This window comes from Ursus americanus, chromosome 21, assembly GCF_024610735.1.
Source record: "Ursus americanus isolate L20-20 chromosome 21, mUrsAme1.1.p, whole genome shotgun sequence".
In the NCBI taxonomy this organism is placed as follows: domain Eukaryota; kingdom Metazoa; phylum Chordata; class Mammalia; order Carnivora; family Ursidae; genus Ursus; species Ursus americanus.
In genome coordinates, this window is record NC_142147.1 from 2,142,295 (window position 1) to 2,157,832 (window position 15,538).

General features: G+C 59.4%; 2 protein-coding genes across 4 annotated transcripts in view; both read left to right on the top strand.

Annotated features, from left to right (window-relative positions):
* FBXO31 (F-box protein 31) overlaps positions 1-6,252 on the top strand; it is a 39,526-nt gene extending 33,274 nt beyond the window's left edge. For all 3 annotated transcript variants that reach the window (XM_087870392.1, XM_045772654.2, XM_045772653.2), the window contains 4 exons: positions 456-565; positions 1,135-1,288; positions 2,399-2,799; positions 4,593-6,252. In XM_087870392.1, the coding sequence (XP_087726518.1) occupies positions 456-565; positions 1,135-1,288; positions 2,399-2,799; positions 4,593-4,815 (888 nt within the window). In that variant the 3' untranslated portion in view covers positions 4,816-6,252. The remainder of the gene's footprint in view (positions 1-455; positions 566-1,134; positions 1,289-2,398; positions 2,800-4,592) is intronic.
* A 150-nt stretch (positions 6,253-6,402) lies between these two features.
* C21H16orf95 (chromosome 21 C16orf95 homolog) overlaps positions 6,403-15,538 on the top strand; it is a 520,833-nt gene continuing 511,697 nt past the window's right edge. Inside the window, exon 1 of the mRNA XM_045772656.2 lies at positions 6,403-15,198. The gene's annotated coding sequence lies outside the window, so the exon portion shown is untranslated. The remainder of the gene's footprint in view (positions 15,199-15,538) is intronic.

The window sequence follows — 15,538 nt, forward strand, 5'->3', positions numbered from 1 at the left end:
GCTCCCGCTTTCCTAGAAGCCCCCAAACCAGGCTTGGCGTAGACACTGTGTGTCCCGTGGGTGGGCACAGAAGTGAGGCTCACATGGCTCCTACCCAGGAGCTCCGGACACGGGCTGTGGCCCCGGCCTTGTCTGAAGGGACCCCCCAGTCCCCGTTGTTGCCTGTTGAAGTCTAGGCCTGTGTGCTCTGGGAAAGTGGGGACCAGAGCCTCTGACTTTTCTTTGGTGGCTGACCTCCACAGGAAGGAGGCCAGGGACTCAGAGGCCAGAGTGTGGTAGCCCCCTCCTCTGGTCCAGCCTTGTCTCCATCCCTTCCACCCCGCTAGGACTTTGGCACCGGCGTGCCCAAGGCATCACCCAGCTGTAAGAATGCTGCTTTTACCCACTTAGTGCCACGGTGAGCAGTCCTCCATGCGAGTTGGTGGTGGTTTTCATGATTTGTGCTCTCTTGGAAGGAATTCCGAACGTGGCTAAGGGAAGAATGGGGGCGGACGCTGGAGGACATTTTCCATGAGCACATGCAGGAGCTCATCCTGATGAAGTTTATCTACACCAGTCAGTACGAGTAAGTGCAGTGCCCCCTGTGGGTATTGTGAGCACAGTCTCTCTCTCTGGGTACTGTGAGCACAGTCTCTATGCCCCTCCCCAAACCCCGCCGCCCTACCTTGGTATCTGTTTTCTGTCTGATTTACCGTCACCTACCAGCCGTGTGCTCTAAGAGCCTGGCCTGTGTGCCGGAGCCTCAGGGTGGTTTCCCCGCATCCTCACGTCTTCCGGGGACGACCTCCTCTCCTAGTTGCTCTCCCTGCCTCGGCCCCCGCCCCGCACCCCGTCCCCGTGACACGAGAACATCCCCTTTGCAGTCTCAGGGGTTCCTGTGTCCCGGTGCCGGAGCAGGAGCGGCACCCTTTCCCTCTTCAGAGAGTGTTCCCCACCCCAGTTCCCTTGTGGTGCCGGTTGGGCGAACACGTGCCCTTTGTGTGTTTTGGGGGGCACCCCCTGGCCTGGCAGGAGCCTCAGCTTGGCTGTGCTGGCCTCCCTGCCCTGTCTGCCCTCCCTCACACAGCAGGCAGGCAAGTGAGCTCTGTGCTTCCCCCGCCCCCTGAGCTGCTCTCATGCACCCGCCCCCCACAGCAACTGCCTGACGTACCGCCGCATCTACCTCCCGCCCGGCCGCCCAGACGACCTCATCAGGCCCGGCCTCTTCAAAGGCACTTACGGCAGCCATGGCCTGGAGATCGTCATGCTCAGCTTCCATGGGACGCGTGCCAGGGGCACCAAGATCACGGTGAGTCCAGCGCTGCCCTGGCGGCCCCGCTCCGTGACCTCCATCTGCTTGGCTGTGGGTCGTGTGCCTCGGGCTGCACCCTGGCTACTCAGAGTGGGCGCCCCTGCCCTGGGGAGTGTGCTGGGGGTGCAGATCGTCGGGCCCCACCCACACCCACTGAACCAGGACTTGAATTTCCCAAGACCTCCTGGGAATTGGGAGCATTTCCAAGGTGGCTTTACCCATGGCTCTCAGTCCTGGCCACACACGGAATCCCTGGGGATGTTGAGAAAACCCTGATGCTGGGCCCTAGAGATTCTGATTCAATGGGGAGCGCCCCCTGGACTGTACAGTATGGGCACATTGGAGACCTCCTGCATTATTACACGTGCCCGCTGCCATCCTGGCCTGAGCGGCTGACAAACACAGTTTGGAGGGCTGTTGAGCTGAAGGGGGGTCTTGAAGAAATTGGCCGTTGGACCTGCTCCAGGGACACCATCACACTGTGCTCACCTGTCATTTGCATAGTTGCATAATTGGGGTGTCTTTCCGACAGGTGCACTAAAGTGTCCTGGGGAGCAGTGCCTCTTCTTAGTTCTCACGAAGCTATGCTCTTGGACCTTGATCGGCCAGGGTCCCTGTGCTCTGGGAAGGCTCCTTGTGTGTGGAGCCCAGCACTGGGGCCCCGGTGTAGCTGCAGGGCCTGGAGGGCCTCCCAGGTTCAGGCTCAGGAGTGTTTGTGTTCCAGGCAGACAGGTCTGGCCCTGCTGCCTGGCCCTGGGAGGGTGTGTGCCCTTCTCTAAGCCCCAGTGTTCTAGAATGGGGAGGTTTTGATTCCTGGAGGTCTCAAGTGCACGTGAGCCACTATGCCGGATGTCTGTGCACTTCCCGAGGTCACTCAGGTACTGTTAGCCCCTGTTTTCAAAGATCCCTTCGCAGATGGGGGTGCCTGCTGTGGGCGCTTATTATGTACGGTCTGACATACTCTCACTTCAGAAGGCATGTTGCTAAGTCGGTGGGAACGCTGCAGTGAGCTCATTTGGCCAGACGTGTCATCTAGGCAGGAAATCGCACAGAGTGCGTCTCTGCCGGTCCCCGAGCCCTGCTGATGGCCGCACGCTCGCTCCTCAGGGTGACCCCAACATCCCCGCCGGGCAGCAGACGGTGGAGATTGACCTCATGCGCCGCATCCAGCTGCCCGATGTGGAGAGCCTCCGCAACTTCAACGAGCTGTCCCGCATCGTCCTGGAGGTTCGGGAGCAGGTGCGCCAGGAGCAGCAGCAGCAGGAGGACGGGCTCGGGGGCGGCGAGGGCCGCGGCCAGCAGAGCCCCCGGGAGCCCCAGCGGGGCTCTGCCCAGCCCAGTGTGGAGCCGCCTCCTGAGAAGGTCGGGGAGCCTGGCGATGGAGAGGCCGCAGCTGCGGCCGCCCCTGCACCTGAGCAGCCCGCCCAGTCCGGGCAGGGACAGCCGTTCGTGTTGCCCGTGGGCGTGAGCTCGAGGAACGAGGACTATCCCCGCACCTGCAGGATGTGGTGAGAATGTCAGGGCGGGCCGCTTCAGGCCTTCCGGGGAGTCCTGCCTCCCCACCCGGCATGGAGACGGGCTGTGGGGGCCGGGCTCAGTGCTGGCTGGCATGGGGGCTCCGTCTGAGTCCCAGCTGGGGCTCGGGCGGACAGTGCCCTTCCCTGGGCTGCACAGACTCGAGAGGCTCCCGAGCTCTCACGTCCGGGGAACATCTGAGGGGGCTTATTAAGAACCACCAGGCGTGAGGCCTCCTTCCGAGTGCCTTCTGTCGCCTCATCAGTCAGGTGAAGGGCAGACAGGTGAGTCTGCAGGTGGCATTGAAAGCAGCTGGTTGGGGGGGGGGGTGTTCCACACCTGTCCCCCTAGAAGCCGGCTCAAGTTCACTTGGATGTCCTCGTAGGTAAGGCCTGTTGGGGGTCTCCCTCCGGCCCCTGCTGAGCGCACTCCAGTGTCAGCTCTCCATGTCTTCCTGTGGTTTCTCTCCCGGCTCAGAAAGTGTGCGCCGAGGGCTGGCAGCGCATTCTGCCCCAGGGCTGGCTTGCTCTTTTCTTGACTGCTGTTCTTATGGTTTTGTCTGCGGCCACTGCCCTTAGCCACTCAGGCCCCCACTGATGCTGAGGACATCCCTGCCCCAGCCCTCTACACTTCAGGGCGTCCTAGGTATCGATGAACCAGAATGAATCAAACCTCAGATTCGGGTCCTCCTTCCCACTGGCTACATTTTAGGTGCCAGCAGCCACATGTGTATTAGACAGTGCAGGTCTAGAACATTCCGTCCTTGACAAAAGTTCTCCTGTACAGTTGCCATAGGGGACGTTTTGAGGGGATGACCTGTCCATCCCTTGGCATCACAGCTGCCTGGCCTTCATGTCTCATGGCCGGCAAGAGCTCAGTGGGCTCAGTTGGGTGCTCTCGGGCCAGCCCTGTGGTGGAAGCACGGGACGTGTGGCACATTGGGCTCTGTGACCCGGGAGGGGGGTGCTGTGGTCCCTTCCCGGTGTGGTTTGCGTGTCTGCGAGGCCTTGCCATGGCATGGGCGCAGGACGTGGCTGCCTCTGGTACTAAACTCAGTGGGCGTCACTTTGCCTCCCTGTGGGTGCTTGTGCTACTTTCCCCACCTGAGAATCGCACGAACCCTGTGCCCTCGCGCACAGGCCTGCTCTCCTTTCAGCGCAGAGGAGCCTCGGCGTGGTGGCCAAGGGTCGGGGTGCGGGCGCCATTCTGTGCGCTGGGAGACTGGGCCCCCGGCTCCTCATTATCTGGGTACGCTCCAGTTTCTTGGCCGGAAGACGTATGTGCATCTCAGTCTCACGTTGCTCTCGAAACTTGAAACTTGGCCCAAACGGGTATCGGGAAGTTCTGCCTTCTTACTTCCTGATAGTTGCGTGCCAATAAGTCTTTATTGATTATATTTGAGTTGTTCCCATGCCGACAAAACTGTCCTGGGAATTCCGATTTTGGTCATCGGGGCCAGCTTTATGAAGGTGTACTTTGGGATGGAATTATGTGGGGGGCTGCTTGAGACCCTCTTTCTTTAGCCGGGAGAGCTGGTGGAGAGCGGTGGTCGGCAGGCAGGGTGAGCCTGGCCGTGGGCCTGCAACTCTGGGCACTGGGCACTTAGAGTTGCGCGGTGGTCCAAGCGATGGACTCTCTCAAGCGCCGTGACTTGCTGCTTCCTGCTTCCTGCTGGCGGGGAGGAGGGCTGGCCTGTGGTGTGGGGGTGCTGCAGCAGGGGGATGACGGGGTGGGTCGGGGCCCCTCTCACTCTCCTCCCTGCACCTTCCCTCTTGTCTCTGCACAGTTTTTATGGGACAGGCCTCATTGCCGGCCACGGCTTCACCAGCCCTGAGCGCACCCCTGGGGTCTTCATCCTGTTCGACGAGGACCGGTTTGGGTTCATCTGGCTGGAGCTGAAATCCTTCAGCCTGTACAGCAGGGTGCAGGCCACCTTCCGGAACGCAGAGGCGCCGTCCCCACAGGCCTTCGAGGAGATGCTCAAGAACATCCAGTCTCTGACCTCCTGACGGGCCACTTCCCTGCGGGGCGGCTCCCAGGGCCCCGGGTCCTGCACCTGGGAGAGGAAGCAGCATGCACTCTGGAGATTTGGCCTCCGACCAGAACATCCACCTTGTAGGGGTCTTGGCCCAGGCACCCCGAGACTCTTTGTATGGAGTGTGCGACATTTGCGTGTGTCCTCAGGAGCTCATAGGAAGCATGTGTTACGAAAAGAAAGAAAGAGAAAGAACCAGGACAGGACTGATTGAGAGGGCTGGCTGCAGAGTTTTGTGAACAACTCAAGTGGAGAAATTGGGTTTGTCCTTGGCCTGCTGGCAGTTTTCAAGGGACAGGCCGAGCTACCCTGGGGGCTGATAAGGAGGATTGTGGGGGGGGGGGTGTGCCAGCCCCTCTGCAGGAGGGGAGCGAAAGCGGTTACAGGCTGGCAAGGGCCTGAGCAAGGGCAGCCTGGGCGTGGGGCAGTATATGCACAAAGGGAGCTCTGGTGGTGGGGGGTGTCGGGGATGCTGGGCCAGGACCCTGGACTGAATTCTCTTTTCTCTACTACCCTGCTTGGATTTTGGACAAAAGCATTTCACCTCTGACATGTTTGAGTGTCAGTGCAGTGGGGTCAGTGATGGGGGCTGGTAGGGAACGGCAGCTTGGAGACCCTGGCCTCTCTCCACTTTAGAGTCAAGACCTTCGCTGCAGCCAGTTCCAGACAGGCCGTTTGTTTGCACATCCCCCACCCACCTCCTGCCCATGCTCTGGTGTCAGAACCTCTAGCTGAACCACTTGTCCCAGAACCTGCCCCAGAATTTGGCAGGGCCACGTCTTCTGAAGCAACCCTGCATTTTCCCATTTGCATAGCATACACAGGTGCTGTTCTTGGAAGGGTGTAAGCAGCAGAGTGGTTGCACAGATGACTTTGGAACCCCTCTGCGGGGAACAGGGCAGCTTTCTAGACGTCACCCCCCCACGTATGGAATGCACTTTGGAGACCGGGGCCTCTTGGGGCCCTCCAGGGTGGAGACCCTAAGCACGGACCCTTCTGAGGGTGCTGTGCCTGTGTCCCACTGACACCCGCGTTTGGGGACCCACTGTAAGGTCTCTGCTGATCTTAGTGTCTCCTGAACAACAGAGCCCTAAATGCACGTAGACCCCCCAAAATTAGTTGCAGCTCCGCCTCCAGCCTGCAGAGAGCTACCGCAACGCTCACCTTCCATGGGGGGCGGCTTCATTGGGGAGGCAGCCGACCTTGTCTCCCTCTCTGTTGCTCGTCCTTGCTGGGTGGACTGTGCTGAGCCCTCATGCTGGGGGCAAGGGACCCCAGGGAAGGGGGCAGCTTTGTGGTGCCTTCATGTAGAGACCAACATGAGACGTCCCATGAAACATGTTTTCCTGACAAATTTCTCCCTGACTGGCCTTTTTTAAAAAAATAAAAAATCCCTATTGCTCTAGCTTCAGTACCTTGGCAACTTTGAACTTCCTTTGCTTTCCAGAATCGTAGAATTGATAGCTCTGGGGCATGGTTCCCCAAAGGTAGACCTTCTAGGAGGTTCTTCCCAGACTCCTGACTCGGGAAGGAGGCAAGCCGAGAGGGTGGGGTCCCCTCTGGCCGGCTGTTGGAGACACCGTGGCTTACCTCCCACATCCTTCTAGCAGGACCTGAGACGCGGTCCCAGTTTTTGTGTCTTCTGCAGGACGGAGCCTCCAAGTGCTGTCAAGCCTGCCCCCCTTGTGGCTGTTACTCTGTGTCCCGTGCCAGGCACGGCTACTCGTGCATGGTGGTAGCCGCGGCCGTGAAGCCTCAGGGAGAACAGGTGCAGGCCAGCGGGGCGCACGGGTGCCATGCTCCACGTTTCACCTGAGCCTGAGGCTTGCTCGAAGACCGCTCCGCTCGAGGCCTCCCCTTGTCTGTAAAGCCCACTCAGATTGAAGGTGAGCCTTTCTGATGAAAAACCAGCCTCGAACCCACACAGTGGCACCTGCCTGTGGAGTGTGGGCCTCTCCATGGTTTCCGCTAGCGGTGGCTGTTGGCTGCCTTCACGTGGGTGCCTGTCTCTGGTTTCCGGCAGGGCCCTGTGGGGCCGACCAGCGTGGCAGCGGCCTGGGCGAGGGCTTGTCACCTGTACAGCCGGGCATCCAGCATACGTCTTGTTTCCCACGTGGTGGAACAGTGGCCAGTTCTGGTTTCTGGTTCGGTAGGCGAGTGTGCAGAACCTGTGCAAACCAGCCCCAGCGGCCGTGCCTTAGGGCACAGCGGGCAGGCAGCCCATCTGGTCAGCTTCCAGCCGGCAGTTCAGTGCAGGTGGGGATTCAGGAAGGCTGATGTCATGGTTGGAAGCCTGAAGGCAGCTGGGAGTTTGATAATGCAGGTCCCCACAAGGAGCCCGAATGACCCAAGTTAGGGACTGTCTGTGCCCGTGTGGTGCTTGATTCGGGGAAGGTGGCGGTGGACTGGGTGGGTCTGGACATCTTCCCTGGTTGGCAGCACCTTACTTGCCCCTGTGCTGCTGTGAGGTGAGTGGAGGAGAGGAGCTTCAGTGCGCGTCTGCGTACCTGGGCATGTGCTGCTGTTCTGCTACTTGACGGGAAGTGACGTGTTCTGAGATTTCAGATGGGAATCCTCGGAGATTCTTACGTATTGGCCCTGAATGTTCACTGCAGGAGGCTTTTGTAAATGACCTTACTTTTTGGCTATGTGACTCAGGCTTGGTGGTCTGCCTGGTTTTGTCGGCCCACCCAGCTCAGACCTGCAGTGTCTGCTGGGTGGGAGCACGTTTGGAGGCTTCGTGGTGGTGGGAGTTCCAGAATCCTTCCTCCCACAATCCAAGCTGGGCCTCCCTTCCTGTCCTCACCCCTCGGTCCCTCCGTCTGGGCAGCTGGCTCGCTGTGGCTGGTGCTGAGGGCTGCAGCCTCTCACCCCTCCCTCCCTCCCCTCCTGCTGCATCCCAAGCAGCTTAGGCTGGGCGTCTGTACCCCTGGCGTTCCTCTTGGCCAAGGTGGAGGGTGGGAGCGCTCCCAGCGCAGGCTAGTTTCAGGAGCAGGCCGGCCTCCGTTCCCCACTTCCTGCAGAGCAAGCTCCGAGCGAGTCGGCCCATTGGACGTTCTCCTTCCGAGCACCTGGGGTTTCCTGCTGTGGCCGCTCCCTTAGCAGCTCATCCTCCATGCCCCAGCAGCTGCAGCGGTTCAGGGCTGGTGTTAGTTTGTGGGGGGGCCCATGTGTTCTCACACTGCTGTAGTACTCACCAGCAGTGACGGAGGGGAGCCTGCTCCATCCCTTGACTTGGCGAACCCGGTCGCGGGAATCTCGGAATTTCTGAGCTCCTCGTGCCCGCGGAGTCGGGTATGTTGAAGACAAGCTCCCCGTGTAGACCCGGTGCTTTGAGGAAGCTGCCCTGTTCTGTCAGAAGCCCTCATTCTGTCTCTGTCTTTGTGCTCTAACTTTTAGGAATGCTTGCGGGAGCGTCTCAGACAGACCTCCCTGGCTGGCGGCTCGCGCACCCCAGTCCTTGGCCAGTCCCAGAGGTAACATAGGCTGACCTCCCTGTTCTTACTTTTGGGAGGTCTGGGACATCATCTGACTATACGTTCTCAGAAGTGTTGCGAGAGTAGGAATAAGCCAGGGTGTGGTCAACCTGCAGCCGCGAGCGGGAACAAGACGGTGCCAAATTGCCAAGTGCTGTCTGCCATTTACGGCTTGGCGGCCTGCAGGCCAGCCTTCGGGAGGTGTGGGTGACCGGCGGTGACCCTGAGGTTTGGAAGACATCCCCTCTTCAGGTCCTTTGTGTGCTCACAGGGAGACCTGCCAAAACATAGGAAGGGGTCAGAACCTTTGCTTTTTTAGCCTATTTTACTTTTGGTTGTTATTTGAGATAATGTAGCCTACTTGGAGAAGAAACACATTTCTGCTGCTTGATCTTGAAATCTTGAAATCCCACGCCCTGACAGCCGGCAGGTGAGGTGGGGGGAGTTGCTGTCCGTCTCGGGCGTCGGCTCTGGCTCAGGGTGGCTGGAGCAGGGACGGCGCACCCGCAGCAGGGCCAGGACCGGAGGAAGCCGCCGCTCTGAGCTGCGCCGTGTTGTCACCGGGATGGGACCACTGTGTGGGGCTGTTTCTCCATAAATCAGTTTTGGAAACCTTGTTGTGTGCTTTGTAATTGTTTTTTTTTTTTTCTGGGATGTGATTCAGATGGAGGCCGGAGCCATGAGTGACATGAGGTGGGGGGCTGAGGGCCGAAGGACAGGACTGGATCCTGGCGGGGTGGGGGGCCCCCAGGAGCCTCTCACACCTGGACTTGACAACGTTTTGATTTTCCCAGTTGTGGAATGGAGTGGTAAGTAATCCCTTGGAACCCAGACAATGGTAGGTCCCTGGATCCCTTCCTCTGACCTTGGCTTGATATGTGTCCCCATCACCGGCCTGGTGGCCCTGAGGAAGCTGGGGCCACAGTGGGATCTTCTCAGGCTAAATTCAAGGGGAGTTTGCCTTTTCTGAGAACAGGATAAGAACGGGATAGATGAGGGCAGGGGCTGTGCTCTGTGGTGGGCACACAGCTGAGGGTCTCATTTCTGGGTTTTCTGAATAATATTCTTATAAAAAATGCAAGAATTTAATATAGGAAGTAAAAGTACCTCATGTTCCTATTCAGGGATGGGAGGATTCCCCTCCTGTGGGTGGTGGCTTAGCCCCGCAGCCCCCCTGGAAGAAGGCTGCCTGGTGCTTCCCCCATGGGAGGCTGTGCTGGCAGGGCCCTGGCCAAGCTCCCTGTGCGCCCTCCATCCCCCTGGGCCCCCTCGTGGGGCTTTCTGTAGCCCGGCCTCTGGTGGGGATTGAGGGCTGCTGCATGCACATGCGACCCCAGCCAGTAGGAACTGAAGATCTTGCAGTGCTGGAAGGCTGCCTTCCCAGCACCTGGTTTTTGGAAACATGCGGCTGCAGGGGACAGTGGCTCTGCTCATGCTGAGGGCGGCACCTGCAGTCCCGTCCCACACCCACTGGCCCTTCTGTAGATGCCCAGCCCTGGGATGAACGGGTGCTTCTTGGGGAGCAGAACCAGAGGGAAGGAGGTCGTGGACTGCTGGGACATGTGGGGAGCGCTGCAGGGAGGCCTGAGAAGTGACCCAGCATTCCCTTTGCAGATGGTCCTGCTCTCCTGATGTGGGCACATGCCTGCGGCCCAGGCCCAGCCACAGACCCAGCATCCTTATGAGGACCAGCCCCACTGCTGGCCTGGCACCTCGTTACCCCGAGGGCTGCTCAGCCCCTGACCCCAGCTGCTTGTTTGGAGCCTTCTCTACTGGGCACTGAGTCTCCATGTTTGGGGCCATCCCATGCCGTAGGGCACTGAGCGTCATTCCTGGTCTCCCCTAACACAGCAACCCAAGCCGCCTGCAGACATGGCCAGTGTCCCCTGTGGGTGGTCACCTTGTGGTTAGTACCTGCACCTCCATGCCCCAAACATGGTGCTCCACGTTGTGGACACAGCAGCGCATAAGCAGCGGGTCTCTGTCCTGCATGGGTCATAGCACGAAATGTCCCCCAAATGGGCCTCGGGGCCTCCTTTGAACACTCGGGGGCACGCTCTTAGGGTGTGGTCTATCCCCAGTGCCGTGGGGGGTCAAGGCCAACATGGACGTTGGCTCACTTGGACCTCTGGTACCTGACTTGGGCGATGCCTGGCCCGGCGTCTGCAGGGCGCGGACAGTGGGTGAGGCTGTGTCCTCACCTGTCTCCCTCAGCCCAGGATGGACGTGACTCCCAGAACCTCAGCAGGGCCCAGGCGGTGGGTCTCTGGTGCTCCGGAGTTTTGGATCCTCTCAGGTCCGGGGCTGCCTTCCCCAGCACACCTGCCCTGGCGCCTGGTAGTTGGGCAGCGGTGAGGCCCGTGTGTTGGAAGTAGTGGTGCCGGCCACTTGGACCGATGGGCTGGCTCCCTGTGGGTGGCCAGGTGGGACAGGGAGATGCCTGCCCAGCCCCGGGATGCTGAGCGTCAGCCTCTGGGGGGAGGGTTTGAGCGTCCGTAGCTTCGGAAAACCCCCACGGGGTTCTGGTGCTGCCACGGGGCGGCCCTTCTGTGGCTGTCCTCCGTGCTGCGTAACAAGCATCTCCTTCCCAGCATCTTTCGGGAGGAGGATGTGGAAGACTTTCGACAAGCAGCTGTGCCTCGCTCTTCGGTGAGAAATGGTTGAGCTGTCCTTTCTCCTTGGTTAGGTTCTGTGTTACAATTTCTGTGAATGTTTAGTGTGTGCATGTCTTCCATGTGTGTGCATACAGCTGGAGCAGGGGCCACGGAGCCTCCCCTTCCCTTCGGACTCCCTGGTGCTGCCCCTTCCTAGCCAGCACCCCACCCTGCAGCCCCGGTCCGCCTCTATCCCTGTAGCTTTGCCTAAGATGTCGGGTTTCCAGACGAGAGCGCTGTGGCGAGCAGCGCTTCTCAGCCTTTTCTTTGTTTTCCTCTCCCTCCAAGGAGCTTTTCTAGACGTTTTTTCCTAATTCTTCCCGTGGCATTTTAATACCACAGATAGGCCGTGTGAATTTTTTTGGGTCCGTGTGTGTGCACGTGTGCACTTGTATCCACACAGGCACAGATGACACGGGGTCCCGTGGACAGAGGGAGGCCTGGGGCTCTCACTCGGATCCACCAGGAGCCCTGAGGGCCATGCTGCAAAGGTGGAGGTGGCAGGTACCGCATACGAGGCTGCTGTGTGGATTCGGGTTAGAACTGGCCTGGCCTGGGAAGGACCAGAGTCTAGATGAGGAGTCGTGGACAGCAGGATGTGGGGTTCAGGGAATGAGACAGGAGGGCTGGGATGTAGGTCTGATTCCACTCGTCTGGGTGTGCTGCTGGGCCAGATGTGGTCTCAGGGGTCCCACCTGCTAGTGGCTTGGCCCTGAGGCTTACCTCACTGGAGCCCCTGTGACCACTCAGTGGACGACAGGTGGACAGACGCTGGCTCAGGGCTGCTGCCATCCCCGCCTGGGGGTCTAGGCGGCAGAGGAGGGGAGCCCTGAGCCCTGCAGTGGATGGCAGGTCAGCCCTTATGCAGAATGTCATTCAGAGAGGGGCTGCTGAGCACCCCCATGGACCAGGGCCCAAGAGGCTGGTGAGGACCTAGACCCAATTCCTGTCCTCTCCTCAGGCTCCCTCCAGGACCCAGGATGGGGACAGAGGCTGTGGAGCCTGGGTGAGCGGCCCTCATCACCATGGAGCTTCACTCCCCCTGCTTCTAACATTCCACAGTTCTGTTGGGAGGCAGTCTCCCACAGGGTGCCATGGGCATGGGGAGACATGGCATGGAGCCACGGCACGGAGCCCCTCTTCTAGAAGATGCTCCAGGGATCTCATGGAAAGCACTAGGATGTGAGTCCTTGGTGCTGGGGTGAGACAGTGACGTGTCTGCAAATGAACACACTCCCCCTGAGCCTGGCTGGCTGGGGCTGTGTCCCTTTTGTGGCGCTCTGATGACAGTAAGGATGGTGGTGGTGATGGTGCCATGTCCCCTGGTAGAACACAGGATGTGGTGAAAGAGAAGGAAAGGGAGCCCATGTTCCACAGCACATCAAAGAGAGTTCTAGAATGTTGTGGTTGGAGAGGCGGGGACAATAAGGGGTGATGATGGAACCTGCGATCCCGCAAGGAAAGGTGAGTTTGGGGCAGCCAACTTGCACACTAGGGACCGGTCACATATGCAGGGCCCCAGTCGGACTGAAAAAAGGAGTCCTGGATCCGGGGGGCCGTTAATACACCACACGAGTCGCTAGCACGTGGCATGACTGTGACCCAGACTGGACTGGGAAGGGATACTTCCAAGAGACCCCAAAGTGCCCCCCAATGGGGGACATGAACGTGTGACTCTTGATCTCAGGAATGTAAGTTTGAGCCCCACGTTGGGTGTAGAGATTACTTTTAAAAAAAAGTTTGAAAAAACATTTTTTAAATCATGTTTTTAGCAAACTCATGAGATTTAGCTTTGTAGAGCTCCTTCTCTATGCCTGTCATGGGTCCATCAGTCAAGGTTATCCTGTAATAACAAGCCTCAAAACAAAATTACAACTTCTGGGTTAGCAGTAACAATGTTCTCGAGGGTACGGATGTGGACATGTGGAAAGGACAGTCCTCCAGCCACGGTCCCCAGGACCAGTGCGGTGGTGGCTGTGATGGTCCTGAGGACAGTGTCCTTGCTGCTGGATGGTGTCTCCCTTGCTCTGTCCACCCGCAGGGGCAGGGGTGTGACCTGCCACTTTGGGCCCTCAGGCTTGGCAGCCAGCTCTATCGGGTCACACAGAGGTGTCCCCACTTGGGGTCCCCCGGTCTCCCCACACTCTGCTGCTTACTGTGGGCTCGGGTCCTCGTTTGGAGTAGAGGACAGGCCCTTTTCTCTTCTACTCCTAGAGGAGGTTCAGATCTTCGGGAAATCCAGTCTGGAACAAGGGACAGAAGGTCGTTTGTGCCCCGTCTCTGTGTGTTTGGAGACCTGTCCCTCATCTTGCACCCGCAAGGCTGCGGTTGCCCTCCTTCTGCTGCTCTCCCCGCATCTGCCCAGGGTTGGTTTTGTTTGTAAAGCCTTTGTTAGCGCTCACTTGGCCTCATGCTGCCACAGCCTGCCACCCTCACCACATGCAGGGGTGACTGGGGAGAGTCCCCCTCTGCTACCAGCTCTCCGAGGGCACAGGTGGCCCCAGTTCTGGGCTCTGTCCCCGATGCAGGTGGTACGAGGCTTCATGACAATCTGAAAGAGCCCCTCCAGGCTGTAGATGACGGTCACAGGGGTGGCAGGAAGGGGCTCTCTTGGCTGGGTTCCCCTAAAAGCCAGCCCTGAGCTAGGATCTACAAATAAATTACTGGGGAGATGACCTGGGATAGGGTGTGGGGAGTGAGGGGTGGTGCAAAGGGCATCATCAAGGGGGCAGCAGTGTGGGCAGCTGGGGCTCAGGCCCGCAGGGATGCTGGGAGATGGTCTGGAGCACGCCCCACAGCTGTCCCACCTGCAGGCCAGAAGCTCAGATACTTATCCATCTTTCCCGTCACCACCGAGGGCATTAACCCCTGGCACTCTTGGCCTGCTACTGGACAGGGGTTTGGAGGGTCGTCAGTGGGCATCAGGCAGTTATTAGGAGTTGACAGCCATCAGCATGTGAGTGCTGTGGGGGCTGGGGGGCTGCAGAGGTGCTGGTCATGCCTGCCTCAGCGGCCCACCACTTCTCCATCCCCTTCGAGCCAGGTCACATGGTCCCCTCTGGTCTGCTGGCTCCTGCTACCAGGTGTCCGGTGTCTGCTGAGCCACTGCTAGCCCAGGGGCAGGCCCAGGCCCAGTGTAGGCTGAATACAAGCCTGACTCATCATGCTCTCAGCCAGGGACCCTTGGCTGGTGAACACACTGCACAACTGCACCATGGCTGGGACTCAGAGCTCTCTCTCTGCTCCTTCTACCTGGGGGCTTTGGAAACACAAGCCTGACAGAGATTGGAAGCCACAGGCTTCTCTGGTCCCACTGGCCTCCTCTGAGGCGGTGGCAGTGCGCCAACCCCTGCCTGAAGTAGGAAGGGAAAAGGAAAATATAGGGAAAAAATAGGATCTGCCACACTCACGTGTGACAGCTGACCCGCCTGGGAGGCTTACGGCATGCTCGGTTTTACCGACCTTCTCAAACTTCCTGTAGATCGGGCCCACAGTTATCCCTGTTTTACAGACCGCTTTACCCCCAGGTGTGCAGAAGTGGGGCGACTTGCCTGATACCCACAGTGAGGGAGCGGCAGGGCCAGGATTGGGGTCAGGACCTGGTTACTCTGAACACCCAGGGCAGGGCTGTATGGTGAGGGATTTGCTTTCCCGCCTGGAGGGTCCTACGTGTGGAATCACGTGCCTGCTTTGGGGCCTGGCTTCTCCACACTGTTGTGGGGTGCATCTGTGTGCTCTTCTCCGTCCATAGGTCGTGCTGCTCTATGTGGAAATGCCACCAATTCTTTCTTCCATCTTTTCTGCTATGAGGGGGCATTTGGGTCATTTCCAGTTTGGAGCTGTTAACATTGCTGTGGCTGTTTGTCCTGCCTTCTGGTGGACCTTCTCATTTCTCTGGGGTGTATGACTGAGTCAGGAACCCGCTCGGGTATAGGGTCCTCATTCATAGGTTTAGGTTTTGTAAATACTGCCAAACGGTTTGCTGACGGTGGTATCAACTGGCAGCTGCGACATCCTCGGTAAGCCTGGTATTCGTCAGTCCTTCCAGCCATTCCTGGGGAGGGGACGGGGGCAGTGCTGAGCTACTGTGGACATGGAACAGCAAGTCCAGGGGGCATGGGCCCGGCCCGTCTTTTACCCCAGAGCTCAGGAGGAGGATGCGGAAAGCGGGAAGCCGACGGCACTCCCAGGCAGGCAGAGACGAGGCAGCTGTGGATAAAGCGCTAGGTCAGCGGTGAGGTTCCTGGATACCCCACGCACGGGTGGCCTGAAATCCGTGCCCGCGGGTCTGCGGGGGGCGCGGCCCGGGCAACGGGGGTGCGTGAGCGCGCCGGCTGCAAGCTCAGCCCTGTCCCTGGCCGGTTACGGAGCCCGGAACCCGGGGCAGCGCACCCGGGTCGCCCGTCAGGGCTGGTTACTCAGGTCGGTTCGGGCAATGCTGGGTCGGGCCGAGAGTACGACAGTCCGCACGAACCCTTCCAAGTGGGGGGCACTCGTTCCCGAGAGGCGCCCGCCGGAGTCTGCGGGGAGCGAGAGGCACACGGCCTCCGGCTCTCCCAAGCCGTAC